Source organism: Sciurus carolinensis, chromosome 7, assembly GCF_902686445.1.
Source record: "Sciurus carolinensis chromosome 7, mSciCar1.2, whole genome shotgun sequence".
Lineage (NCBI taxonomy): Eukaryota > Metazoa > Chordata > Mammalia > Rodentia > Sciuridae > Sciurus > Sciurus carolinensis.
The window spans coordinates 77393121-77415088 of record NC_062219.1 but is presented as its reverse complement, the minus strand read 5'-3'; the positions used below and the strand labels follow the sequence as shown (position 1 = coordinate 77415088).

General features: G+C 34.0%; 1 protein-coding gene across 4 annotated transcripts in view; it reads right to left on the bottom strand.

Annotated features, from left to right (window-relative positions):
• Nucleotides 1-5138: 5138 nt before the first annotated feature.
• Nucleotides 5139-21968, bottom strand: part of Cep162 (centrosomal protein 162) — a 93039-nt gene continuing 76209 nt past the window's right edge. For all 4 annotated transcript variants that reach the window (XM_047558319.1, XM_047558322.1, XM_047558321.1 and 1 more), the window contains 3 exons: nucleotides 20735-20833; nucleotides 7727-7861; nucleotides 5139-6658 (listed from right to left, as the gene is read on the bottom strand). In XM_047558319.1, the coding sequence (XP_047414275.1) occupies nucleotides 6449-6658; nucleotides 7727-7861; nucleotides 20735-20833 (444 nt within the window). In that variant the 3' untranslated portion in view covers nucleotides 5139-6448. The remainder of the gene's footprint in view (nucleotides 6659-7726; nucleotides 7862-20734; nucleotides 20834-21968) is intronic.

Genomic DNA, 21968 nt, shown 5'->3' with positions numbered 1-21968 from the left:
AAAGACACAGACTAGTCGATTGGATTAAAAAACAAGAAGAAACAATATGCTGTCTTCAAGAGATTCATCTCATAGGCAAAGACATCCACAGTCTGAAAATAGTCAAGAGTTTTCAGTCAAGGGTTTTTCCCAGGGATGGGAAAAAACATATCACTCACATGGATCACATAAACAAGCAGGGATTTTATCCTCTTATCAGATAAAGTGGACTTTAAACCAAAGTTAATCAGAAGGAACAAAGAAGGCCATTTCATACTGCTTAAGGGAATTATGAATCAACAAGACCTAACAATTGTAAATATTTGTATCCCAAACAATGGAGCATCTATGTACATCAAACAAACCACTCTGAATTTCAAGAATAAAATATACCACAACACAATAATAATGGGTAACTTTAACACGCCTCTGTTACCACTAGATAGATCCTCCAAACAAAAACTAAATGAAGAAGCTATATAAATAAAAGAAATACAATTGGTAATTTAGACTTAATAGACATAGAGAATATTTAATCCATCAATGACTGAGTACACTTTCTTTTCAGCAGTGCATGGATCCTTCTCTAATATAGACCATGCTATATAAGTATCGCATATGTTGGCATACAATTGTAATATTACCATAAAGTAGCATCTGTAGGGTTATTTAGATATCTCCCTTTCCATTGATATTAATTTTTGTGTTCTTACTTTTTTCTAGATTATAGACTTGTTTATTTTTTATCAAATTTTAGCTGTATTATTTCTTCTGTTATTTCATATATTTTGGCTTTTACTCTTATTTTTTCCTTCCTACTACATAATTTAAAAATAATATGGTTGTTTCTGATATAAGTACTTTTAGTTATAAATGTTCATCTCAGTACTATTTCATCCCAGGGATTCTGATATTTTAAACTTTTATTATTACTTAGTTCAAAGCACTTTTTATTTACTTTTCATGTGCTTTCTTACTTAACCTCTGAGATATTTATAAGTATGCCAATTAATTTTGAAATAGTTGACATGTGGGGTTGGGGTTCTATATATCTTAAGGCGATTGATTTCTAATGTAATAAATCATGCAGGAAACACAGTCTGCATGATTTCAAATTAAGAAAGTAATATAAATGCTTTTTATATTGATTGTATTGGTTACATACATGTCAAAACTGATCAAATTGCATACAAATATGTGCAATAAAGCTATGGAAAAAAATAAAAGAGAGATGTCAAAGATTTTAAGAGGCTTCTGGGTGTGTGAGGGTATTTCTAGAAATGATTGACACATGGGACAGAAAACTGAGGAGACCTGCTGTAAATGTGGGTAGCACAGTCCAATGGGGTGGAAGTTTGAATGGAAAAAAAAAAACTGTAGAAAAACAATGAAGCAGAAGCTTGATTCTTCTTGAGTCGATGTTATGATTGGTGCTGCGATTGCCTGAGGACATCATATTCCAGCTCCTTCACTCTTCTAAAGCAGACTCTGACCAGAAACTCTCCAGAGAATTTCCAGGCCTTTGGTTGGTCTCAACTGGGGTTGTATCATTTGATCTTTCTTGTTCTGAGGCTCCAGCTTCTTGAACTGAGCACCAACTGGTTCTCCTAGCTCTCTGGCCTATAGACAGCCATCATGGGACTGTCCAGTTTCCAGTTACATAAGCCAATTTAATTAATCCCCATTTTATAATTTGTATCTTTCTCCCCTCTGTTGGTTTTGTTTCTATAGAGAACCCTAATATATTATTAACTGTGTGTCACCATACTCTGCAATAGCATAATGTTCTCCAGGATCATCCTTGTTACAAATGACAGAGTATCCCCAAGGCTCATTAGTACTGTTGTATACACCACATTCTCTTTATTCATTTATTTGTTGATGGATACTTAGGTGGATTCTATATCTTGGTTACTGTGACTAATGCTGGAATGAACATAGGAGTGCAGATGTCTCTTCAACGCATGATTTTATTTCCTTTGGATATACCTCATAGTGAGATTGCTGGATCAAATAGTAGTTCTATTTTTGTTTTTTCGAGGAATCACAATAATGTTTTCTATAGTAGTTGCACTAATTTACATTTCCCAAGAGTGAGTGTGGTAAGTGTTCCCTTTTCTCCATAGCCTCCCCAACACTTTAACCTTTTTGATAACAGCCATTCTAAGAAGTGTGTTTTAATTTGCATTTCCTTAGTAATTAGTGATTCTTAGCATTTTCTTATGAACCTTGTGTTAGTTTTTCATTGCAGACAAAATATCTGACAAAAGCAGCTTAAAGGGAAGAAAGACTTATTTTGGTTCAGTGTTTCAGAGGATTCATTCCATGGTCTGCTTGCTGCATTGCTTTAGGCCTGAGGTGAGGCAGAACATCATGAGAGAAGAGCATAATGGAGGAAAGCTGCTCCTGTGGCAGCTGGGAAGCAGAGAGAAAGGAAGGGGTTGGGGATAAGAGATTGCTCAAGTCTTCCCACTCCCTTCAAGAAGGTCCCATCTCCAAAAGTTTCCATCACCTCCCAGTTGTGCATCAATCTAAATCCATCAATAGATAAATCTACAGGGTGGGTCAAAGGGGCATGCTGTTTCCTAGCTCTTATGATCTAATCACTTCTGGAAAGTCATACCTCTGAACATTTGTGCTTTGGATACCAAGTCTTCAACACATGAGCCTCTGGGGACATTCTAAATCCAAATCATAACAAATCTGTTGACCATTTCTTTCTTGAAAAACTTTATTCATTTACTTTGTTCAGTAAATCGGGTTGTTTCTTTGCTATTGAGTTCCTCATATATTGTGGATTGTCCCTTCCTTCTGTTATTTCCACTGCTGTGCGACTTTTTAGTTTGATGCAATCCCATTATTTATTTATTTATTTATTTATTTATTTTATTTATTTATTGCTTCTGTAGCTCTGCTTTTGGTGTCATATCCAAAATGTCATTGCCTTGATCAGTGTTATGGAGTTTTCAGTTTTCTTGATGGTTTTAGTTTCAGTCCTTACATTTACTTTTAATGAGCTGATTTCTGCATATGGTATGTGATAAGGTTTCAATTTCATTTTTCTGCATGTGGGTATCTAGTTTTCCAAATACCATTTACTGAAGAGACTGTCATATCTCTTTTGTTCTTGGCAACTTTACTGAAAATCATGTTTGTGAAAGCTAGGTTTACTTCTGAACATTATCCTGTTTCATTGGTCAATGTGCTTGCTTTTATGCCAGTACTATTGTTTTGATTACTATACCTTTTAGTATATTTTCATATCAAGTAGTGTGATTCCTTTAACTTTGCTTTTTTAGCTCGAGAGTCCTTTGGCTACTTGGGGTCTTTTCTTGTTCCATTTGAATTTTAGAATTATTTTTTCCATTTCAGTGAATCTACTTTGGATAGTATAACACTATTCTTTCAACCCTTGAACAAAGGATATCATTCTATTGTGTTTTCCTCAATTTCTTTCACCAGTGTTTCAGTTTTTAGTATATAGGCTGTTTACTTCCTTGGTTAGATGTATGCACATCTTATTTAAGTTCCTTTGTGTTATGGTTTGAATAAAAGGTGTCCCCCCCAAAGTTCTTGTGTTAATGGAGGAACATATGGAGGTGAAATGATTGGATTGTGAGAGCTGTAGCTTAATCAGTTCATCCTAGTTTGAATGGGCTAGGTGGTTAACTGTAGGCAGGTGGGTGTGGCTGGAGGAGGTGGGTCATGGGGGTGTGACCTAAAAGGGTTCATCTTCCCTGTGACCCCTCTTTCTCTCTGCTTCCTAGCCACCCTGAAGTGAGTAGCATTCCTCCACTGTGCCCTTCCACCCTGATGTTCTGTCTCACCTTGGGCCCAGAGAATAGTCAGTCTACCATGGATGAAACCTTTGAAACATGAGTCAAAATAAACTTTCCCTCCTTGAAGTTGTTCTTATCAGGTATTTCATCACAGTGACAAAAAGTGACTAACATGCTTGATTAAATTTATGTCTTATGCTATCTTCAATGCTCTCACCCTAACAATAGACACACTTTGAGGCTGAGAATTCTGATTGTTATTGCAATTCAGCCAATTCCATGAAGAGGGCTTGTGCTTAGTTTTCAATCATAACTTATGGGAATTAAAATTCTCCCTTTGGACATAGATGCTCTTAGCTTATTTATGCAGTGTCTGAGTTTCTATATGAATTCAAATTTCCTGAGTGCATCCTTTTCTTTAATCATTTTGGCAGGAACAATTGTCATTGTATTTCTCATATACTGAGACACTATGTCACTTGCCTCTTTTACATGCACGAATCAGAGAAACCAGAACCAATAAGAAATCAAATAAATTAGATGTAGATGAACAAATATCAGAGAGGATTTATTATAGCAATTGGCTTATAGCTATCATAGAGAACAAGTTCTATGATATGCCATCTGCCAACTGGAAAAGGCCAGTGACAGTTTAGTCTAACTTCAAAGACCTGAGAACCAAGGGGCTGCTGGTGTCAGTCTTGGAATCTGAAGGTCAAAGAAGGATTTCTGATATCCAAGAGCAGGAAAATATGGGTGCCGCAGCTCCCAAGAAATTGAATTTGCCTTTCCTCCACCTTTTGTTCTATTTGGGCCCTCCTCAACTGTTTGGATGGTGCCTTTCCACACTGGGTGAGGGTGGATCTTCCTCATTCTGTCCACTGATTCAAATACTAACCTTTTCTGGAAATAACCTCACATTCAAAACTAAAAATAACTTGATTATGGCTTAACCCAATTCAGTCAACACCTAAAATTAACCATCACAGTGGGAGAGGATCAACCATCTCTGGAGCTTTAATCTTCATGAAAGCATTCCTGTTTGAAATAGCCTAAATGTGTCCATCTTCTGTGCTGTTATTCATGCACCCTGAGTACAATGACTAAGACATGGGGTAAGGTTCCTGATGTTTTTAGTTGTAATAAATACCTCTGTTGATACTTCTGGATCTTTAATCTGTAAATAGATCTGTCTGTGCAAAGCTTATTCCAAAATAGAATGTAAAATCCCCATTAAAATAGAATATACTTTTTTGTAAGAAATTATTTTATGTTCTACACTTCCTTGTGTTTCAGAACCAGCTGTTTGTGCTTGGAATAAATGACCCACGACAGGGTCAGTCATGCCGATAAAAGATACACAAAAGCACACACAAGTAATAATCAAAATAAATTATTTATAACTTAAGATTCTTTCATATAAAAAATAACAAACTATAATGCTTTTACTACCCTCTTAGGAAAGATACATTAAAAATGTTGAAAATTAAGACAATAATTGCATCCTTTATATTTAACAACTTTCATACCTCACATTGGTTGCCCACAATTTCACCAAGATCTAGTTTACCTGTCCTTCATGAAGCATTTTACTTTGTAATTATTACTCGATAATTGCACTTATGACATGTGATCACTGAATACTTGGGATGTGGCCTGTCCAAATTGAAATGTGCTATAAATATATATTTTGAAGACTTACTATGAAAAAAATGCCAAAATTCATTTTTTATTTATCTTTTACTTTTTTAAATGTTGTGGCTACAAAATTAAAAATTACATGTGTAGTTCACATATTTCTATTAGTGCTGACCTAGTACATTTTAAAACAAACTGGCTAAAGCTTTGACTTATCACTATCTTATATATTTCCTATCTGCTTTTAAAATGGGAATTATAAAATAAAATAACAATCTAGCTACTTTTATGTACATTTGTATTTTCTTCTAATGGACATATATTAATTTTTCAACAGAAAAGGTATAAATTATAGTGTTCATAATTTCAGAATTACAAAAATTAGGACTGGCATTTACAAGACACACACTAAAGGAATAAAACAATGTATAAATCAAACTCCCCTACCAGTGAAATGTATTTTCCATCTTACATCAGGTTAAAAAAAAAAAGCCACCTAGAGGAATGAGCAGGAAACTGGGAGGACATAAGACATCACCATCTACCTGCAGAGAAGTTAAAGTTCTCATCTCAATTACTAGGGAAACTCTAACTCAACTATGATTGATGAGATTGTCCAAGTCACTGAGCTTACAAGTTTTTACCCATTTCCATGGGAAAGAGGAGCTGTTTTCCTGTCACAAAGAAAATTAAGAATACATATTTGGTCAGTAATAATGTGGCAGAGTATGTACAATTTTTTTCTTTCCATTTCTAGAATGTAAGACCTTTTATAATAAATCTTACTAGTTACAATCATCTGACATTAAGGAAACTGTCCATAAATCATTTAAAATGTGATTAGTTAATGATTTTTGGTAAAACATACCATGATGCTTTTATTTATTTTTCCCCCTGTTGGTTAAGGGCAGATTATTTTGAAATGTAGCTTTGGTATTGCTTGCTTCTGGCAACAGACTGGTACACTTAATTTTCAAAAGCTGTCCTTCCGACAATGGTACATTTTCATCTATCTTTAGGCCTTTCAATGAGATCATACAAAATGTGAGTTTCTAGAAAAACTCTGGTGCATGTACTTGATCTGCAAAAGCAACTGGCACAACCACCCCCTGCCGGTGCAGCTCCCGAAGAACATCCAGTATTGAGTCTAATTCTGTGCGGAATTTGTCCAGTTCATGATTCTTCAACTGTGCGAGTCTTTTCCATTTCTCAATTTCTTTGTTTTGCTCAGTTTCTACAACTTGGTGTGTTTGCTGTATTATCTGCAAATACAAAAATCTCATATTATTGTTGGAGTTTACATTGGAAGTGAAGAACATTTCAGTCTTGAAGAGCTAAAACTGGACAATGCTGGGGTTTCTCTGGGATACTCAGGCCAACCATAAAATTCTGCTGTACAGTGTTTTCTGTCTCTCAAGGGGTATATAAATTTTCATTGTTTGTTATAGACTGAATGTCTGTGTTCTCTTAAAATTCTTATGTTTTAAAGTCCTGACCCTTGGTGTGGCTATATTTGGAGCAAAGAAAGATTAATGAGGTGAAAAGGATGGGGCCCTGATCTGATAGGATTGGTATCCTCCCAAGAAGAGGCATCAGAGAGCTCTCTCTCACCCATTCTCCCTTTCCTCAGTGTGCACACACCAAGGAAAAAGCAAAAAACATGAGAACACAAAGAAGACTATGTTCTTCAAGCTGGGAACAAAGAAAGCCCTTACTAGAAACCAAACTGACCAGTATCTTGATTGTGGACTTCTGGCCTCCAGAACTAAGAGAAAATAAGTTTTGGTTGTTTGGACCACCTAGTACATACTATTTTGTTATGGCAGCCTAAACAGACTAACATACTGTTCAAGCAAAGCTAAAATACCAGCACCAAGGTAAGTACTTAAAAATATATCATGTCCTTATATCTGCTATTTTAAATTTCCATCAATTTATCTGTTTGTAATTAAATGTAATAAATATATTACTAGTACTAGGTATATTTTAATGATCATAATTCAATGAAAATTTGTTACACATATTTGTTAAAATCACTTGAATATGGAATATTGTTCCCAAAGCCCTGTTCCCAGAGTAAGATGTAAAACTTTTTAGACACTAATCAATAATTACACCAAGTTCTTTCTCCAAATAAAACAAATCAATCTTCAAAGAGATTTAAAGGCTTATTTTCTCTTAAATTGCTATAATTTACTTTTTAACAAGATCAAAACACAATGGAACACTTTAAGAAGTAACTTTTGGTAAAGGTATCTTGAAACTACAGAAATCAAGACACTTAAAAGTTAAGAACTATAAAAATATGTAAATGTAATCTACTACTTTACCTGTTGAAGTTCTTGTTCTCTTTGCTTATGTCTCATTTCCATCTGCTTAATTTTCTTTTCCAAACTCATGAAATGTTTCATTTCTGGTGTATGGTTTTCTTTGGCTTCTCTCAATTCTTCTAAGAGTTTTGTAATCTAAAATTAAAGTAGGAAGTAATTGAAAAACTATGATCACAAAAAATAATTCCTTTTTAATATGTAGTCTTGAAAATCAAGGACGTTGTATAAAATTTATCCAGGTAAGAGGCATCTTGGATTCTTTGAGTAATTAATAACTTCCATTCTTTATGTTCAGGAAGTAAGAGGGTTTGTCCTGTTCTTGATCTCACATTTCTAGATGATTGGAGCACCTTCTCCTTCCCACATACTAATCTGGTTTAGGAGCTCAAAATGAAGCTGGGCATTTTCTTTGGTGCATTCATCTTGGCATAAAGAATTAACAAGATGATTATTTTTAGGATAAAAGGAAAAATAAAACACATAAAGCACCCAACCCAGTAGTGTCCAGTGCACAGAATTCAACTCCTATAATTTTACTTGTTAATTTTCCTATTGCCTTTTAAAAATTATTTTTTGTGTATTCCACAAGTAAAGATATGTATATAAAGGAAAGATAATGAAAATCTAAGTTGAGCTCTTTTTTAAAATTTTTTTTTATGTTTCTAATTTTATTTTTTTAATTTATTTTTAATTTTTTTTATTATTATTATTTTTTATTATTATTGTATACAAATGGGATACATGTTGTTTAGGGATAAGGAGTGTGGTAAGAATGAAGGAAAGAAGGACTGTATAGAGGGAAAAGAGGGGTGGGAGGGGTGGGGGGGAAGGGAAAAAAAAATAAATAATGAGCTCTTTCTGTGTTGGTTGCTGTCTTAGAACCTGGGAATGCAGAGATTGATGAAAGGCATAGTCCCTGACCTCCTGGAGTTAAGGTCTAGTGTGGAATCTTGTGTTTTTACACTACAGCCCACAGAGAAAATGGTGATGTTTTATACCACCTAGGAGTAAAATGAAGGTGGGACTTAAGGGGCTTTTATATTAGGCTTATATTAAACAGTTAACTGCATTTTCTTTATGCTATATAATCATGAAAAAAAATTCCATCAGGAATCAAATTTAGCTAATTGTGAAAAGGCAGTAATAAAAAAATGAAAATGGGTATAATTAACAAATTCAGTCGTTATATGGAAACACTATTATCTTATTACAATGATAATCATACTAAAAACAAAAAATCACAAACCTTACCTGAATTAGTTGAGGGAAGAAAGTGAAAGTAAAAGCAAATTAAATCAGAGGCAAAATAAATATTTTAAATGTCATCCCTGATGATATCATTAATTACTGAAGAAACATGCAGACTTTGAGATTTATAAAACGTGCTATAGTGATGGGTTCTGGACATAAAATTCTTATGTGTTAGAGTACTACAAATTATTTTGATGCATAGTCATACACAGAATGGTCAAATGTTATTTTAATGTCTATAAACTTTTTTTTTTTTTTTTTTTTTTTTTTTTTGGGTGGGGCTGCTAAGGATTGAATCCAGGGCCTAGGCAAGTGCTCCATCACTGAACTGTATTTCTAGTTCTCTCTAAACATTTTAGTGGCTGGAAAAAGATTTTGAGTTTTTTTGTCATATAACATTCCCAGATATTGGTATATATATTTTAACAGCTATAACCCATTTCTGGCCTTAGCAGTCAAGTGAATGAGAATTCTAATATAATGTGTGTGATGGAGAGATGGCCACGAGAGATGGCCAGTGAGATGGTGGAGGAGGAATGCTTAAGTCAAACAAGAAGTGGGTTGGGGGATTCCTAAGGTAGTTGTAACTGGATTGAGTGAATCAGTGCTAGTCTCTATGTTAACTTTACAGATGTCTCATTTAATTTTATTTATTGTCTGATTCCCCAAATAAAATGTAAGGTCCTCAAGAATAGGAATTTTTGTCTACTTTGTTCTCCTCAGCATTTGTAGCACCTCCTCAGCTAATGCTGACAGATTCTAATGCTAATGCTTCCTTCTACATGTTGTTTAGTAACCCTGGGGAAGTTATTTCATTTTCTTAGCACCAATTTCTCCACCTATAAAATGAGAATAATAGTACCTAGCCTTTTGGGTTGTGGTGTGAATCAAAGTAGTGGATATAAAGTATTTAGCACACACTAAGCACTCAATATTTATTACTATTATTATAACTCCTCTATTGTAAACATGTTAAGTGCTAAAGATGTATACTGATTGCCATGAAAAGATATTTGGATGTACTATTAGGTTAAAAAAAAGGCTTTACAGCCTCATCAATGATGAGGCACTAAGCAACTCAGTGAGACCCTATCTCTAAATAAAATAAAAAACAGGGCTGGGGATGTGGCTCAGTGATTGAGTGCTCTTGAGTTTAACCTCGGGTACCACCTTCCCGGGAAAAAAAGGCTTTAAAAATCATATACACTGGGCTGGGGAGATAGCTGTCAGTAGAGTGCTTGCCTTGCAAGCACAAGGCCCTGGGTTCGATCCCCAGCACTGCAAAAAAAAAAAAAAAATCATATACATCCACACATACACAAATGATCATATCATATTTGTGATTACATGTGTGCACATATAAGCATATAACCTTCACACTATTCATACCTCACTGTATGTATGAATAGAAACGATTCAAAAGTATTTAGCCACATATATCTCTGGGTATATGTATATGTGTATCTGGGTATATGTGTAACTTAAATCTAATTTATAATACTAATATCTATCAATATTAGTATAGGAAAGTATACTGAATAATGAATATTCAACAGGAATAGAACATCAGTAAAGTATGAAAGCATGTGTTCCTTAATGAACAACAATCTCAGTTACTTTCTTAATAATTTATTAATTTATTAAGGTGAAAGAGTGTCAACTAAATGATATCACTAAAAGTGGGTAAAACAGATGTCACTGACTACTTACAGAAGCTGGCTCAGGTGGGGGAGTTAAATGATCTGAGTGCAGCCCAAAGATGACTCCCACAGAATCCTTTTACTCAATTGTGAGTAAATAATCTTACAAACCATATAACTCAAATTGCACCACAAAATTCTTGCTATTTTTACTACTTTAAAGAAATTGGTTTCCTTATTTCTATATAATTTTCAATCATCATTCAAAAAAATTTATGGCTTTGTAACCATTGGCATGATGAATTTTCCTGGTTATTTTGCAGGAGTTGTTAGCTACTGTAAGCCATTAGCCCACATGGTCTAGATTCTAATCTCATAGGCAATGAAGGAGATACTAGGCACTGCCTCTTAAACTGCCATTCCCTTTCCTTCCTTTGGTGGCAAGTCCCTGATATTGTTTAGGTGTTCATATGACTCTAGGGTAAATTCTGTTTAATTTAAGCCCATTAAAACTATCTATCTAGTTTCCCTGGGAAATGATGGGTTTAGAAGTTAGCATGTGACCCAGTTCTAACTCAGAGGAAGTTAGCTGGGGAAACAATGTGCTGGATTATTTTTCTGTCTCACTGGCCAGAACACAAGCTCCTTGAGGAACATACTGTTTCCTGGACTTTATCCAGTGTACCAGGTGTGTCTACAGTTGTGCCTAAATATTTATGTGAATGTGCTAGTGAGCCTTAGAGTGATAAGTGCTACAGTCTGGATCTTCAGTGTCTCCCTAAAAGCCCACATATATGTTAAAGTCTTGGTACGGAGTTTGTGGTTCTATTGGGAGATGGCAGAAACTTAAAAAAAGTTTAATAATATTGGCACATCTTTATGGGTTACACTATGATAATCTGATAAAGGTACAATGTGTGATAAACAGGTAGTAAGTACTTGTATCTCTTTAAACATGTCTTGGGAATTTTGTACTCTTGCAGTCATTGTGAAATATATTATTTTAGCTAAAAGTTACCTTACTCTTCTATAGAAATCCAGAACACACTTCTCTGTTTTGGTGCCCATTACTGAACTTCATTTTGTCCTCCTTCCCCTTTGCCTGTCCCAGTCTCTACTGATCACTATTCTATTCTGCTCTTCCGTAAGAATGACTTTTTAGTTTCCACAAATGAGAACATGAGCTATTAGTTTTCCTTTGTCTTATTTCACATAAAGTAATGATCTCCAGTTCCATCTGTATTCCTGCAAATGACAGGATTTCATTCTTTTTTATGGCTGAGAAACATTCCATTATGTCCACATTTTTATCCATTTCATCTACTGATGGATATCTAGGTTATTCATAACTTGAATGGTATGGCAATGAACAGGGGGTACAATTATCTTTTTGGAATAATGATTTCATGTAATTTTGATGACAGTCATTCTAACTGGGGTGAGGTGGTATCTCAGTGGTTTTGGTTTGCACTTCCCAGATGATTAATGAGACTAAACACTTTTTTTTTTTCACACTGTTGGCCATTTGTATGTTTTCTTTTATTGAGGAGTGTCAGATATTTTTATGTATTTATTTAGTAGTACTGGGGATTAAACCAAGACCTTATGTACACTAGGCAAGTGCTTTACCACTGGCTCTATCTCCACCCCCTGCCCATTTTTAAATTAGATTATTTTTGGTGTTCAGTTTTTTTGAGTTCCTTATATATTCTGGATTTTAATCCTCCTTAAATGAATTATTTTCAAATACTTTTTCCCATTCATAGGTTGTCTTTTAACTCTGTTGATTATTTCCTTTGCAAAAGCTTTCCTGTGTAGAAGCTGCTTAGTTTGATATAATTCCATTTGTCTATTTTTACTTTTGGTGCCTGTGCATTTGGGGTCTTACCAAAAAACTCACTGCCTACACCACCACCTTGAAGTTTCCCCCATGTTTTTTTGTAGTAATTTAATAGTTTCATGTTTTACCATTTAGGCTTTTGATCCCACTTAAAGTTGATTTTTGTGTACAATGAGAGGAAGGATATACTTTCATTCCTCTGCATATAAACATCCAATTTTGCTAATTGAAGACACTGTCCTTTCTCCACTGTATGTTCTTGGTAGCTTTGCCAAATATCAGTTGGTTGTATGAATGTGGTTTAGTTCTGAGTTCTCTGTACCTTTCCATTGGTCAATGTATATTTTTATAGCTTTGTGGAATGTTTTGAAGTCAGGTATTATGATACCTCCAGATTTTTCTTTTTTCTTAAGCTCAGGATGACTTTGGTTATTTTGGGTCTTTGGTGATTTCACAGGTTTTAGATTTTTTTTTTTTTTTTTTTGGTTTATTTGTTTCTGTAAAGAAAATCATTGGTGCTTTGGTAATTGCATTGAATCTATAGACCACTATAAACATTTTAACAATATTAATTCTGATCCAAGAACACAAGATACTTTCTGATTTTTTGTGTTCTCTATAATTTGTTCCATCAGTGTTTTATAATTTTGATTACAGAGATCTTTCACTTCCTTGGTTAAATTTATTCCCAAATATTTTTGTATTTATTGTACATGGGACTGTTTTTAAAAATTTTTCAGTAAGTTCACTATTGGTACAAAAAATGCTATATTTTTATATATTGATTTTGTATCCTGCAACCTTACTGAATTTATCAGTTATAACAGTTATTTTGATAGTGTTTAGGGTTTTTCTACATATAAAATCATGTCATCTAGGAATATGGATAATTTAACCTCTTCCTTCCCAAATTGGATGCCCTTTGTTTTTGTGTTTTCCCTCTTGCATAATTGCTCTTGCTGTCTTCCAGTACTAACTTAAATAAGAGTGGTGAAAGTAGACATCCTTTTTCTAGATCTTAGAGGAAACACTTTGAGATTTTTTCCATTCAGGATAATATTGGCTATGGATTTTTCACACATAGACTTTGGTATTTTGAAGTATCTCCCTTCTATACTAAATATGTTGAGTTTTTAATCAAGAATGGATTGTTGGATCTTACTAAATGCCTTTTCTGCCTTTATCAAGGTGACTATTTTTTTCCCTTCAGTCTGCTCAAGTGTCATGTTATGTATACTAATCTGCACAAGCTGAACCATCCTCCCATCCCTTGGATGAACCCCCCTTGTTCATGGTGTATGATCTTTTTGATTCAACAGCACTTCAGAATTCAGTGTCCTAGCACTTTGTTAAGAACTTTTGCTCCTATGTTCATCAGGGATATGTTAGTCTATAGCTTGTTTTTTATTGTATTCGTGTCTAGTTTTGGTATCAGACTGATGCTGGCTCTACTTTCCATTTCTTCTTGATTCAATTTTGGTAGGTTGTATTTGTTCAGCAATTTATCCATTTCTTATGCATTTTCCAGTTTTTTGGCATATTATTTTCTCATACTGGTTTCTTATTTCTATGGTATTGGTTATAATATTTACTTTTTCATCTCTGGTTTTATTAATTTGGGTCTTTTTTCCATGGTGAGTCTAATTAAAGGTCTTCAGTTTTATCTTTTCAAAAAATCAGTTGTTACATCAAACTTTGAATTTTTTTTTTAATATTATTTCTGCTCAGCTCTTTAGTATTTATTTCCTCTTTATGAATGTTGGGGTTGGTTTGTTCTATTTTTTTCTAAGTCCCTGATGTGTATTTAGAGATTTTTTTTTTTTTTTTTTGCGGTGCTGGGGTTTGAACCCAGGGCCTTGTGTTTGCAAGGCAAGCACTCTACCGACTGCGCTATCTTCCCAGCCCTAGAGATTTTTTTGATGCATGTATTTGTTGCTATAAACTTCCCTCTTAATATTTCTTTTCTATATTCCACTAACTTTGATATATATTTGATATCTAATTATTGTGCTATAATTTTTGTTCAAGAAACTTGGATATTCTTTTTAATTTCTTCAATTACAGACTGGTCATTTAGAAGCATGTTTTTCAATTCCATATATATATATATATATATATATATATATATTTTTTTTTTTTTTTTTTTTTTTTTTTTGTGGTGCTGGGGATTGAACCCAGGGCCTTGTGCTTGCAAGGCAAGCACTCTACCGACTGAGCTATCTCCCCAGCCCTATATATTTTTTTATTATTCTTGTTTTATAGTTTTATTTCATTGTGGTCTAAGATTTTTATAAACAATTATTGAAACTTTACTTGCAGCTTAACAAGTGAGCTATCCTGAAGAAAATTCTGTGTACTGACAAGAAAAAATGTATTAAATATTCTAAACATGTCTGTTGGGTCTATTTGCTCTAGAGTATGGTTCAACTCAAGATGTTTCTTTGTTGATTCTTTTGTCTGGATGATCTGCCCATTAAGGAAAGGAGGTTGTTAAAGTTCTGCTTGTATTGTATTGACTCCTATTTCTCCCTTTAGATCTAATAACACTTGCTTTACATACTTGGGTGTCTCAGTATTGGATGCATATCTACCTACAACTGTTAGATTTGCTTGCTGAATCAATACTTTTATCAATATGTAATGGCCTTCTTAATCTCTTAAGAGTCTGATATAAAGCCTGCTTTGTGTGACATAAAAATAATGCTATTAATAATTGCTTTTGGTTTTTATTGTGTGTGGGGAGTGGTATCTTCTTCTAGTCATTCACTTTCAGTCATTATGTATCTTTACCAGTGAAGCAAGTTTTTTTCTATAGGCAGCATATGGTTGGATCTTGTTTTTATCTATTTAGCATGTCTGAATGGTGAATTTAATCCATTTACACTCAAGATTATTACTAATCGATATGAACTTACTCCTGTCCTTTTGTTAGCTGTTTTTGCTTGTTTTGTGTATTCCATATTATTTTTATTCTTTATCTTTGTGATTTGGTAGTTTTCTGTCATAATTTTTTATTCTCTTTCATGTATTTGTTTTTCCAGTGAATTTATACATTCACGTGTTTTCATGATGATTGTTATCATCCTTTTGTTTCTAAGGTAGCACTCTGTTAAACATTTCTTGTAGGGTTGAGCTGATGATGAATTCCCTCAGTTTCTGCTTATCTGGAAAAGGCTGTATTTTGATTTCATTCTGAAGGACAGTATTGCTGACAGTTTTTTCCTTTCAGAACTTTGAACATATCATGCTAGTTTCTTCTGGTCTGTAATATTTCTGCCAACTGATCTGTTTAATTTATGACTTGATATGTCTGCTTTTAAAATTCTCTGTTTTGTACATGTGACACTTTAAATATAAGGTGCTTTGGTGAAGGACTTTTTCAGTTGAATCTGGTTGGGTTACTCCTAAAGCTGAAGGACCTGGTTGAGAGCTTCTCCAGAATGCAAGGGGCAAGTGTAGATGATACATGAGCAAAAACCTTTAAAAATGTGAGCCAAAGTAAACCTTTCTATAAATTGATTATCTTAGATAATCATTTAACTAAACCCAGACCTTATAAGCCCCACAATCATTCTACTATTTGTTATTAAAATAATAGCAGCTGACTACAGAATATCTGAGGTAAGTTACAATAAGAATTTTGATGAATGGACCATAATAATCCCTCCCTCAGAGCTCATATTAGAGGTCAGTCTTACATGGTTTCTAAAGCTTTTATAAGGTATTTATATAGATTAAAAATAAAATAAAAATCCCACTAATGACAAAGATATATAAAGTAACTGAGAATATGAATATAAACAATAACAACATCAATCTCCTCAGTTGTCTCTAGAGACCCAAATCGTTTCAACTAAAGATTTTTGCAGTCAACTAGGAGTGGGAAAATAAGATTAGGAACCTTTGATAAATGCTAAAATATGAAGATTGACTCTTTCATTACAACATTAAAAATAGCCCCCAAAGAACTTGAGGAATATATGCCTAAGTTTCTGTCAACTGATTGAAGATGCTAAAGGCTTATTAAGGTTTTCACCCCACTACAGTAGGTATGATTTTAGAGAGATGTGGTCTGAAAGCATTTGAGTTAATGAAGGTACAGAACAAAACATAGAATATAGAAGAACCTTCCAGGTTTTTACAATTAACATGCTAAGCAAACATCACTTCCCAGTGATGTTGAGGGTATTACTTATAACTATGTTGAAAACTTCTATGTCACTGCTCAGTTTTTCTGATGGCTCTATAAAATATTTTTAAAAATACAGTTAATTATAAAATGTAACAATTCATCACTGTTTTAAAATTTATAATGTGCTTTTTCACTTGTGGCCATGTGGAATAAAAGGGACAGGGATTTAACCCCCTTTTCTTAAGCAGCTAGCAGACAATACAAAATACATAAAATACTTGTTTTCAGACACTAGATAACATGTAGGACTATGATTCGTGTGAGAAGGGAAAGAAACAGGGTGAGCTCTCCAACTGCCAATGGAAGTAGCCTGAAAAATTCCTGGAGCTCATACAGGGGAACATTTCATTATTTCTATCAGCCTAAGACAGAATGCCTCATAATACACAGAATATCAGGGAGAGTTCACAGAAGGTTACCAGTAGTAGGAATAAATTATTATTGTTAGAATAGCTACTATAAATTAGCCATATTAAAAGGTAGGAATTTGAATTCAAGAGCATTATTACCTTTATTCAAGAGACTCAGCACTTTAGTTTTACAGTAACAAGGTTTAAAACCATGCATCATATCCTCTATGATTTGGATGTGTTCCCCACAATTCGTGAGTTGAAAAGCTAATCCCCAATGCAATAGTACTAAGAAATAGGGCTTAATAAGGGCTCTGTTTTCATGATTGGATTAATGCTGTTATTGCAAAACTGGGATAGTTATCTTGAGAGTAGATTGTTATAAAAGGAAGTTTGGCCCTCTCTTTCGCTGTCTTGCCCTTCCACCTTCTGCCACAGGCTAATGCAGAGGAAGGCACTCCCCAGATACTGGCACCATGCACTTGGACTTCCCAGCCTCCAGAACTGTGAGTCAAATACATTTATTTTCTTTATAAATTATGCAGTTTCAGGTATTCTGTTATAGTAGTAGAAAATGAACTCAAACATCAGCTTTTCTATTTTCAAATATCTTGAACTGTCTTCACTATTACTACACTGATAAATTAACACTAACTTGACTAAAATTAACCGTTTTTTTTTTTTTTTTTGGTGGTGCTGGGGATTGAACCCAGGGCTTTGTGCATGTGAGGCAAGCATTCTATCAACTGAGCTATATCCCCAGCCCTTAAAATTAACCTTTTAACCTCATAAATATGAACACATAATTCCTTTTATTGCTTGTTCTAAAAATTTCAGGTCTTTGAGCTTCTGTAAACTTAATGCTTATGCTAACAAGGTTTTATGTACATCTTAAACACTGAACAAAAAAAGTACAAGGTTGAACTACACAGCCTTTCAACTACTGGAACAAGATTTAAACAATTGATTAGCTGCATAATTAGAGTGTTTTATACTTATCTCACCATAATACAATTAACTGTTTTGATGATGTGGCTTAACAAATCCTTGAATAATAAAAAATGTTACATATGCTTCAATGAATAGGATGCACAGATTTACTAACTTTTCGTACTTTCTAGAATAAAAAGGGTCACAGAGTAATAAAATGGTGGGTTTTCCAGAGAGAGTTTTCTTATAATAATATTGTTAGTGGTGATCTGGCAAGGTTGCTTTATTTCTAATTAAGCAGTATCAGTACTAAAGGCAACTGGAATATGTAATCTAAAATACATTTAACTGACATAAAATTTTTTGGTTGAAGGCAAGTAAGAGACAGCAAATAGAGGAAAAGCTTTCTTCATCTTTCATCTTTTCCTGCCTGAAGGCAGGGCATACATTTTTATTGGAGTCTAGAAAAACTCTAGACTAATCAGTGCAGAGAAGGCACAGAGGAATCCTCAAACAAAGCTAATCTTGTTAGTTTTCTCCCATATATTCACCCTCCCACAGTTTATTGCCTTTGGAAACCAGAACTGATTTCCTTTGTCCTATCATTTCTCTACAAGTTTACTGCTCCTTGGTTGGAGATGCTATGTAAGCTATAGTTTTAAACCACTGCTTTGAGTTACTCTTGATTGAGGTTTCTCTTGATGTGTATTTCATGTGTTAATCAATTTCTTTGGTAAATCTGTCATTTGTTGCAAGAGTTTATCTCAATTTGGAACTCATGAGAATTGAAGGAAAAAAGCTTTTTTATTCCCTGACAGTTTGTGGAGACTAGATAAGGTCTTTCTGGAATACCCCACTTGCTCTGGAGCCTATAGATGGGATCATAGGAAAACCAGCAGAAGCTAATAAAAGGTAAGAATTCTCACTAGTTACTTCTCCCAGATCTCTGTCTATAGTACCTTGTTGAGAGGGAAGTGAACATTTCCCCTTGTCCCTTCCTTTCTAAATTCAGATTGGTAGTGAAAAAAACCAGTTCAATGATTAGCCTTTGCACTGCTTGTCATAAGGAAGAAAATCATAGGGTAGAACGTAGACATAGATCTTGTAAATCTGTTGTGCTAGACAGGTTCAGACTAGTGAGTCTGGATAAACAACATTGAAGTTATTCTTAGAGACTCCCTTAGTAAGATTAAAAAATAAAATGCAAGTCAGACTTGGTAAAATTAAAATCTATACTTGCCTTAAATTCTTCATCCACCAATAATTCTCTTTACTCCCCAATTCCTTGACTTTGACCTTCCAGAAGATCTTTTGGATCTATGGTCCTTCTTCCTCAAATTCTGGTCTCATCCCCTCAACAAACTCTTAACTCCTAAAACTCCAACTTCTAAATGCTCCAGAAAATCCTCTAAATGCTCAGCTGTCCATTTTAGCTTCCCTTTTCAGAAAGATTTACAAAAAGCCCTCCAGTCTGATCCTCAGTACAGGACACTTATGTAAATAAATGTGATAAAGGCTCAGGAACTTCCACCCAAATCTATAGGTATTGCAGGCAAATATGATGATAAACTTTGGCTTGTCCTTCCTAGCCTGGTGAGTTTTTTGAAAGTCCAATCTGAGATTCCTTAGTAAATGTTCTAGAAAGCAGACTTAAAGAGCCTGTTCTTGCTGCATTTACATGGATAATCAAGCTAATGAGATGACTTATTTTTGAAAACAAATTGGTCTTACTGTGATTATCTTTGTCAGAACAGATGTGATGTAGAGTGGATAAAGCTGTGTCTCAGTAGCAAATTATAATGTACTCTATGGTTATCAGATTCTTGTCCTTCTCATTTTCTTTGAGATTTTGTTATTTAACTGCCATTTGGCCTAGATTCTGAATTCTAGTTTACCCTAATATCAGGCTATATATAATTCACCAAAATACTATTTCATATGCTTGAAATCACTAAAAGTTAGAACTGCCCTTTTTCTGAAGTCTTAACACTCTGAGGCTGAATGACTTGATATAAACTGCAGAGAATCAATACAACTCATATCTGGACAATCTTCATGGGGCATTCAAATCACTGGAGACATTCAAACTGCCAAAATCTAGAAATTTTCTTGACTGGCTTTCCCTCCTAGACTTAGAAACAGGTTTAAAGATCATTCTAACCGTAATCTTTGTTTTTCTTCTAAACGTTACTTTAGAGGCCAAACTTTGATGGGAGCACCTCATGGGACAATGTACTTAAAATTTGTTCTTTTTGTCTTAATTCATGTTTTTCTTTCCCTCTGCCAATCTTTTACCCTGCAATCTCTAACCCAAATCTCTCCAAAGCTACCAATTTGCAGAGTTCTAAGGCACTGCTTTGAGTTACCTGCAATGGGGTTTCTCCTATGTCATGTGTGCATAGATTAATAAACAAGTTTTTCCTTTTGTTTATCTCTTGTTATGGGGGGGGGGTCCAAACTAAGGACTCATGAGGACTGAAGAACAAACTTTTTTTCCCTGATAGTACTTAAAGCAGAAATGGATATCCCATTTTACCTCCTAAAAAGTCCCCAAAGAACCAAACATCTCCCATCCCACTGCTCATAAAACTTCAACAACAAATACAAACACATAATTACCATTAATAATTTGAAGTTCAGCTGGGGAAAGTAGACTTTATATAGCAAGTTACTAATGTTTTTGGGAGCTGTGATAGATAGTTTCAAGTTATGTCTATGTGTAAAGTAAGAAAAAAAAATGGAAATGAATGATTGAAATATCTAACAAAAATTTATTTTAGCATACTATTTTTGGTTATTTCTTACCTCTTTCTGTAGGATTTCTTCTCGAACTTGAGAAACTGTAAGAGATTCTTGTTTACCCTGAAGCTCATTAATCTGACTTTGGAAATGTTTTATAAGTACCTAGGAAATTGTTAAAAGAACTGAGTTAATAAATAAAGCTCTCCCTTGAGCTTTATTTGAAAAATATAAGAAACCAACTCATGACTGAAAATCTTTAAAAATAAACCTCTATAAAGTCTAAGCTTTTGGAAAGGAGTGGATATTATTTTGTATTTTGTAATTACTCTGAATGCTAGATTTTTATTAATTAAAAATAACACATCTTATAGTATCTGTGAAATACATGTTAGTCTCATACCTGAAACAAAGAAATGGAAATACATGAACAGATATTTCCATCAAGAAACTGAAAACATGAAAAATTAATGACTCTAATGATGTACTTTTACTATTTTAAGGATCGGATTAGACTGACTTCCATTTAACTCATAATTTTACAATACTGCATTTATAACTCTGGGAAAAGACCATATTTATGGCACCATGGTATCATCACACCATATTCTGACTTCTCCCAGAATGCTCCTTACTAAAGAATCACTTGATATAATGCTTACAACTGCTCTCTGACACCTGCTCTTTTGGGGGAAGAAAGCTAGAGAGGTTATCTAAGAGTTTGAATGCTTTTGAAAAGCACTTTAAATACTTCTGGAACAGTACTGTTTATAAGTCATTTGAAATGAGGTTGCAGATTTCATTACACTTCATCCCCTAAATATTTCAACAATGTTCCTTATGCTAGGGGCATGTCTCAAGAATTGAAATAACATTTTTATATTTAAGAAAATTCATTTTCTTAATATTTAATAGCCAGTCCATAAACTTCCCTAACTGAAGAATCTATTTCTTCCTTGAACTTGTTTTCTTTAAATTATAAACAAAGGATGAAGAACAAAATGAACATTCACATATTCTTCACCACTGATTTTCAAACTAACATTTTGCTTTTTTTTCTTTCACTTCTTGAGCACACCATTTATAAGTTGCAGATGAAAGTTCTATTTAATGCTATTTTTCAACCTAACATCACAGAAGATGGGCCACATGGTAAATATTTTTAGATATTCTAAGCAGATATACCTATTATCCAAGAAGAAAGTCATGTGTTCAAGAAATTGCTGATGAGTTGTCAGTGTTTCTCATCAGAGTTCTTAGAAGACTACTTCATAAGGGCCAGAGCTTTATCTGTTCATTA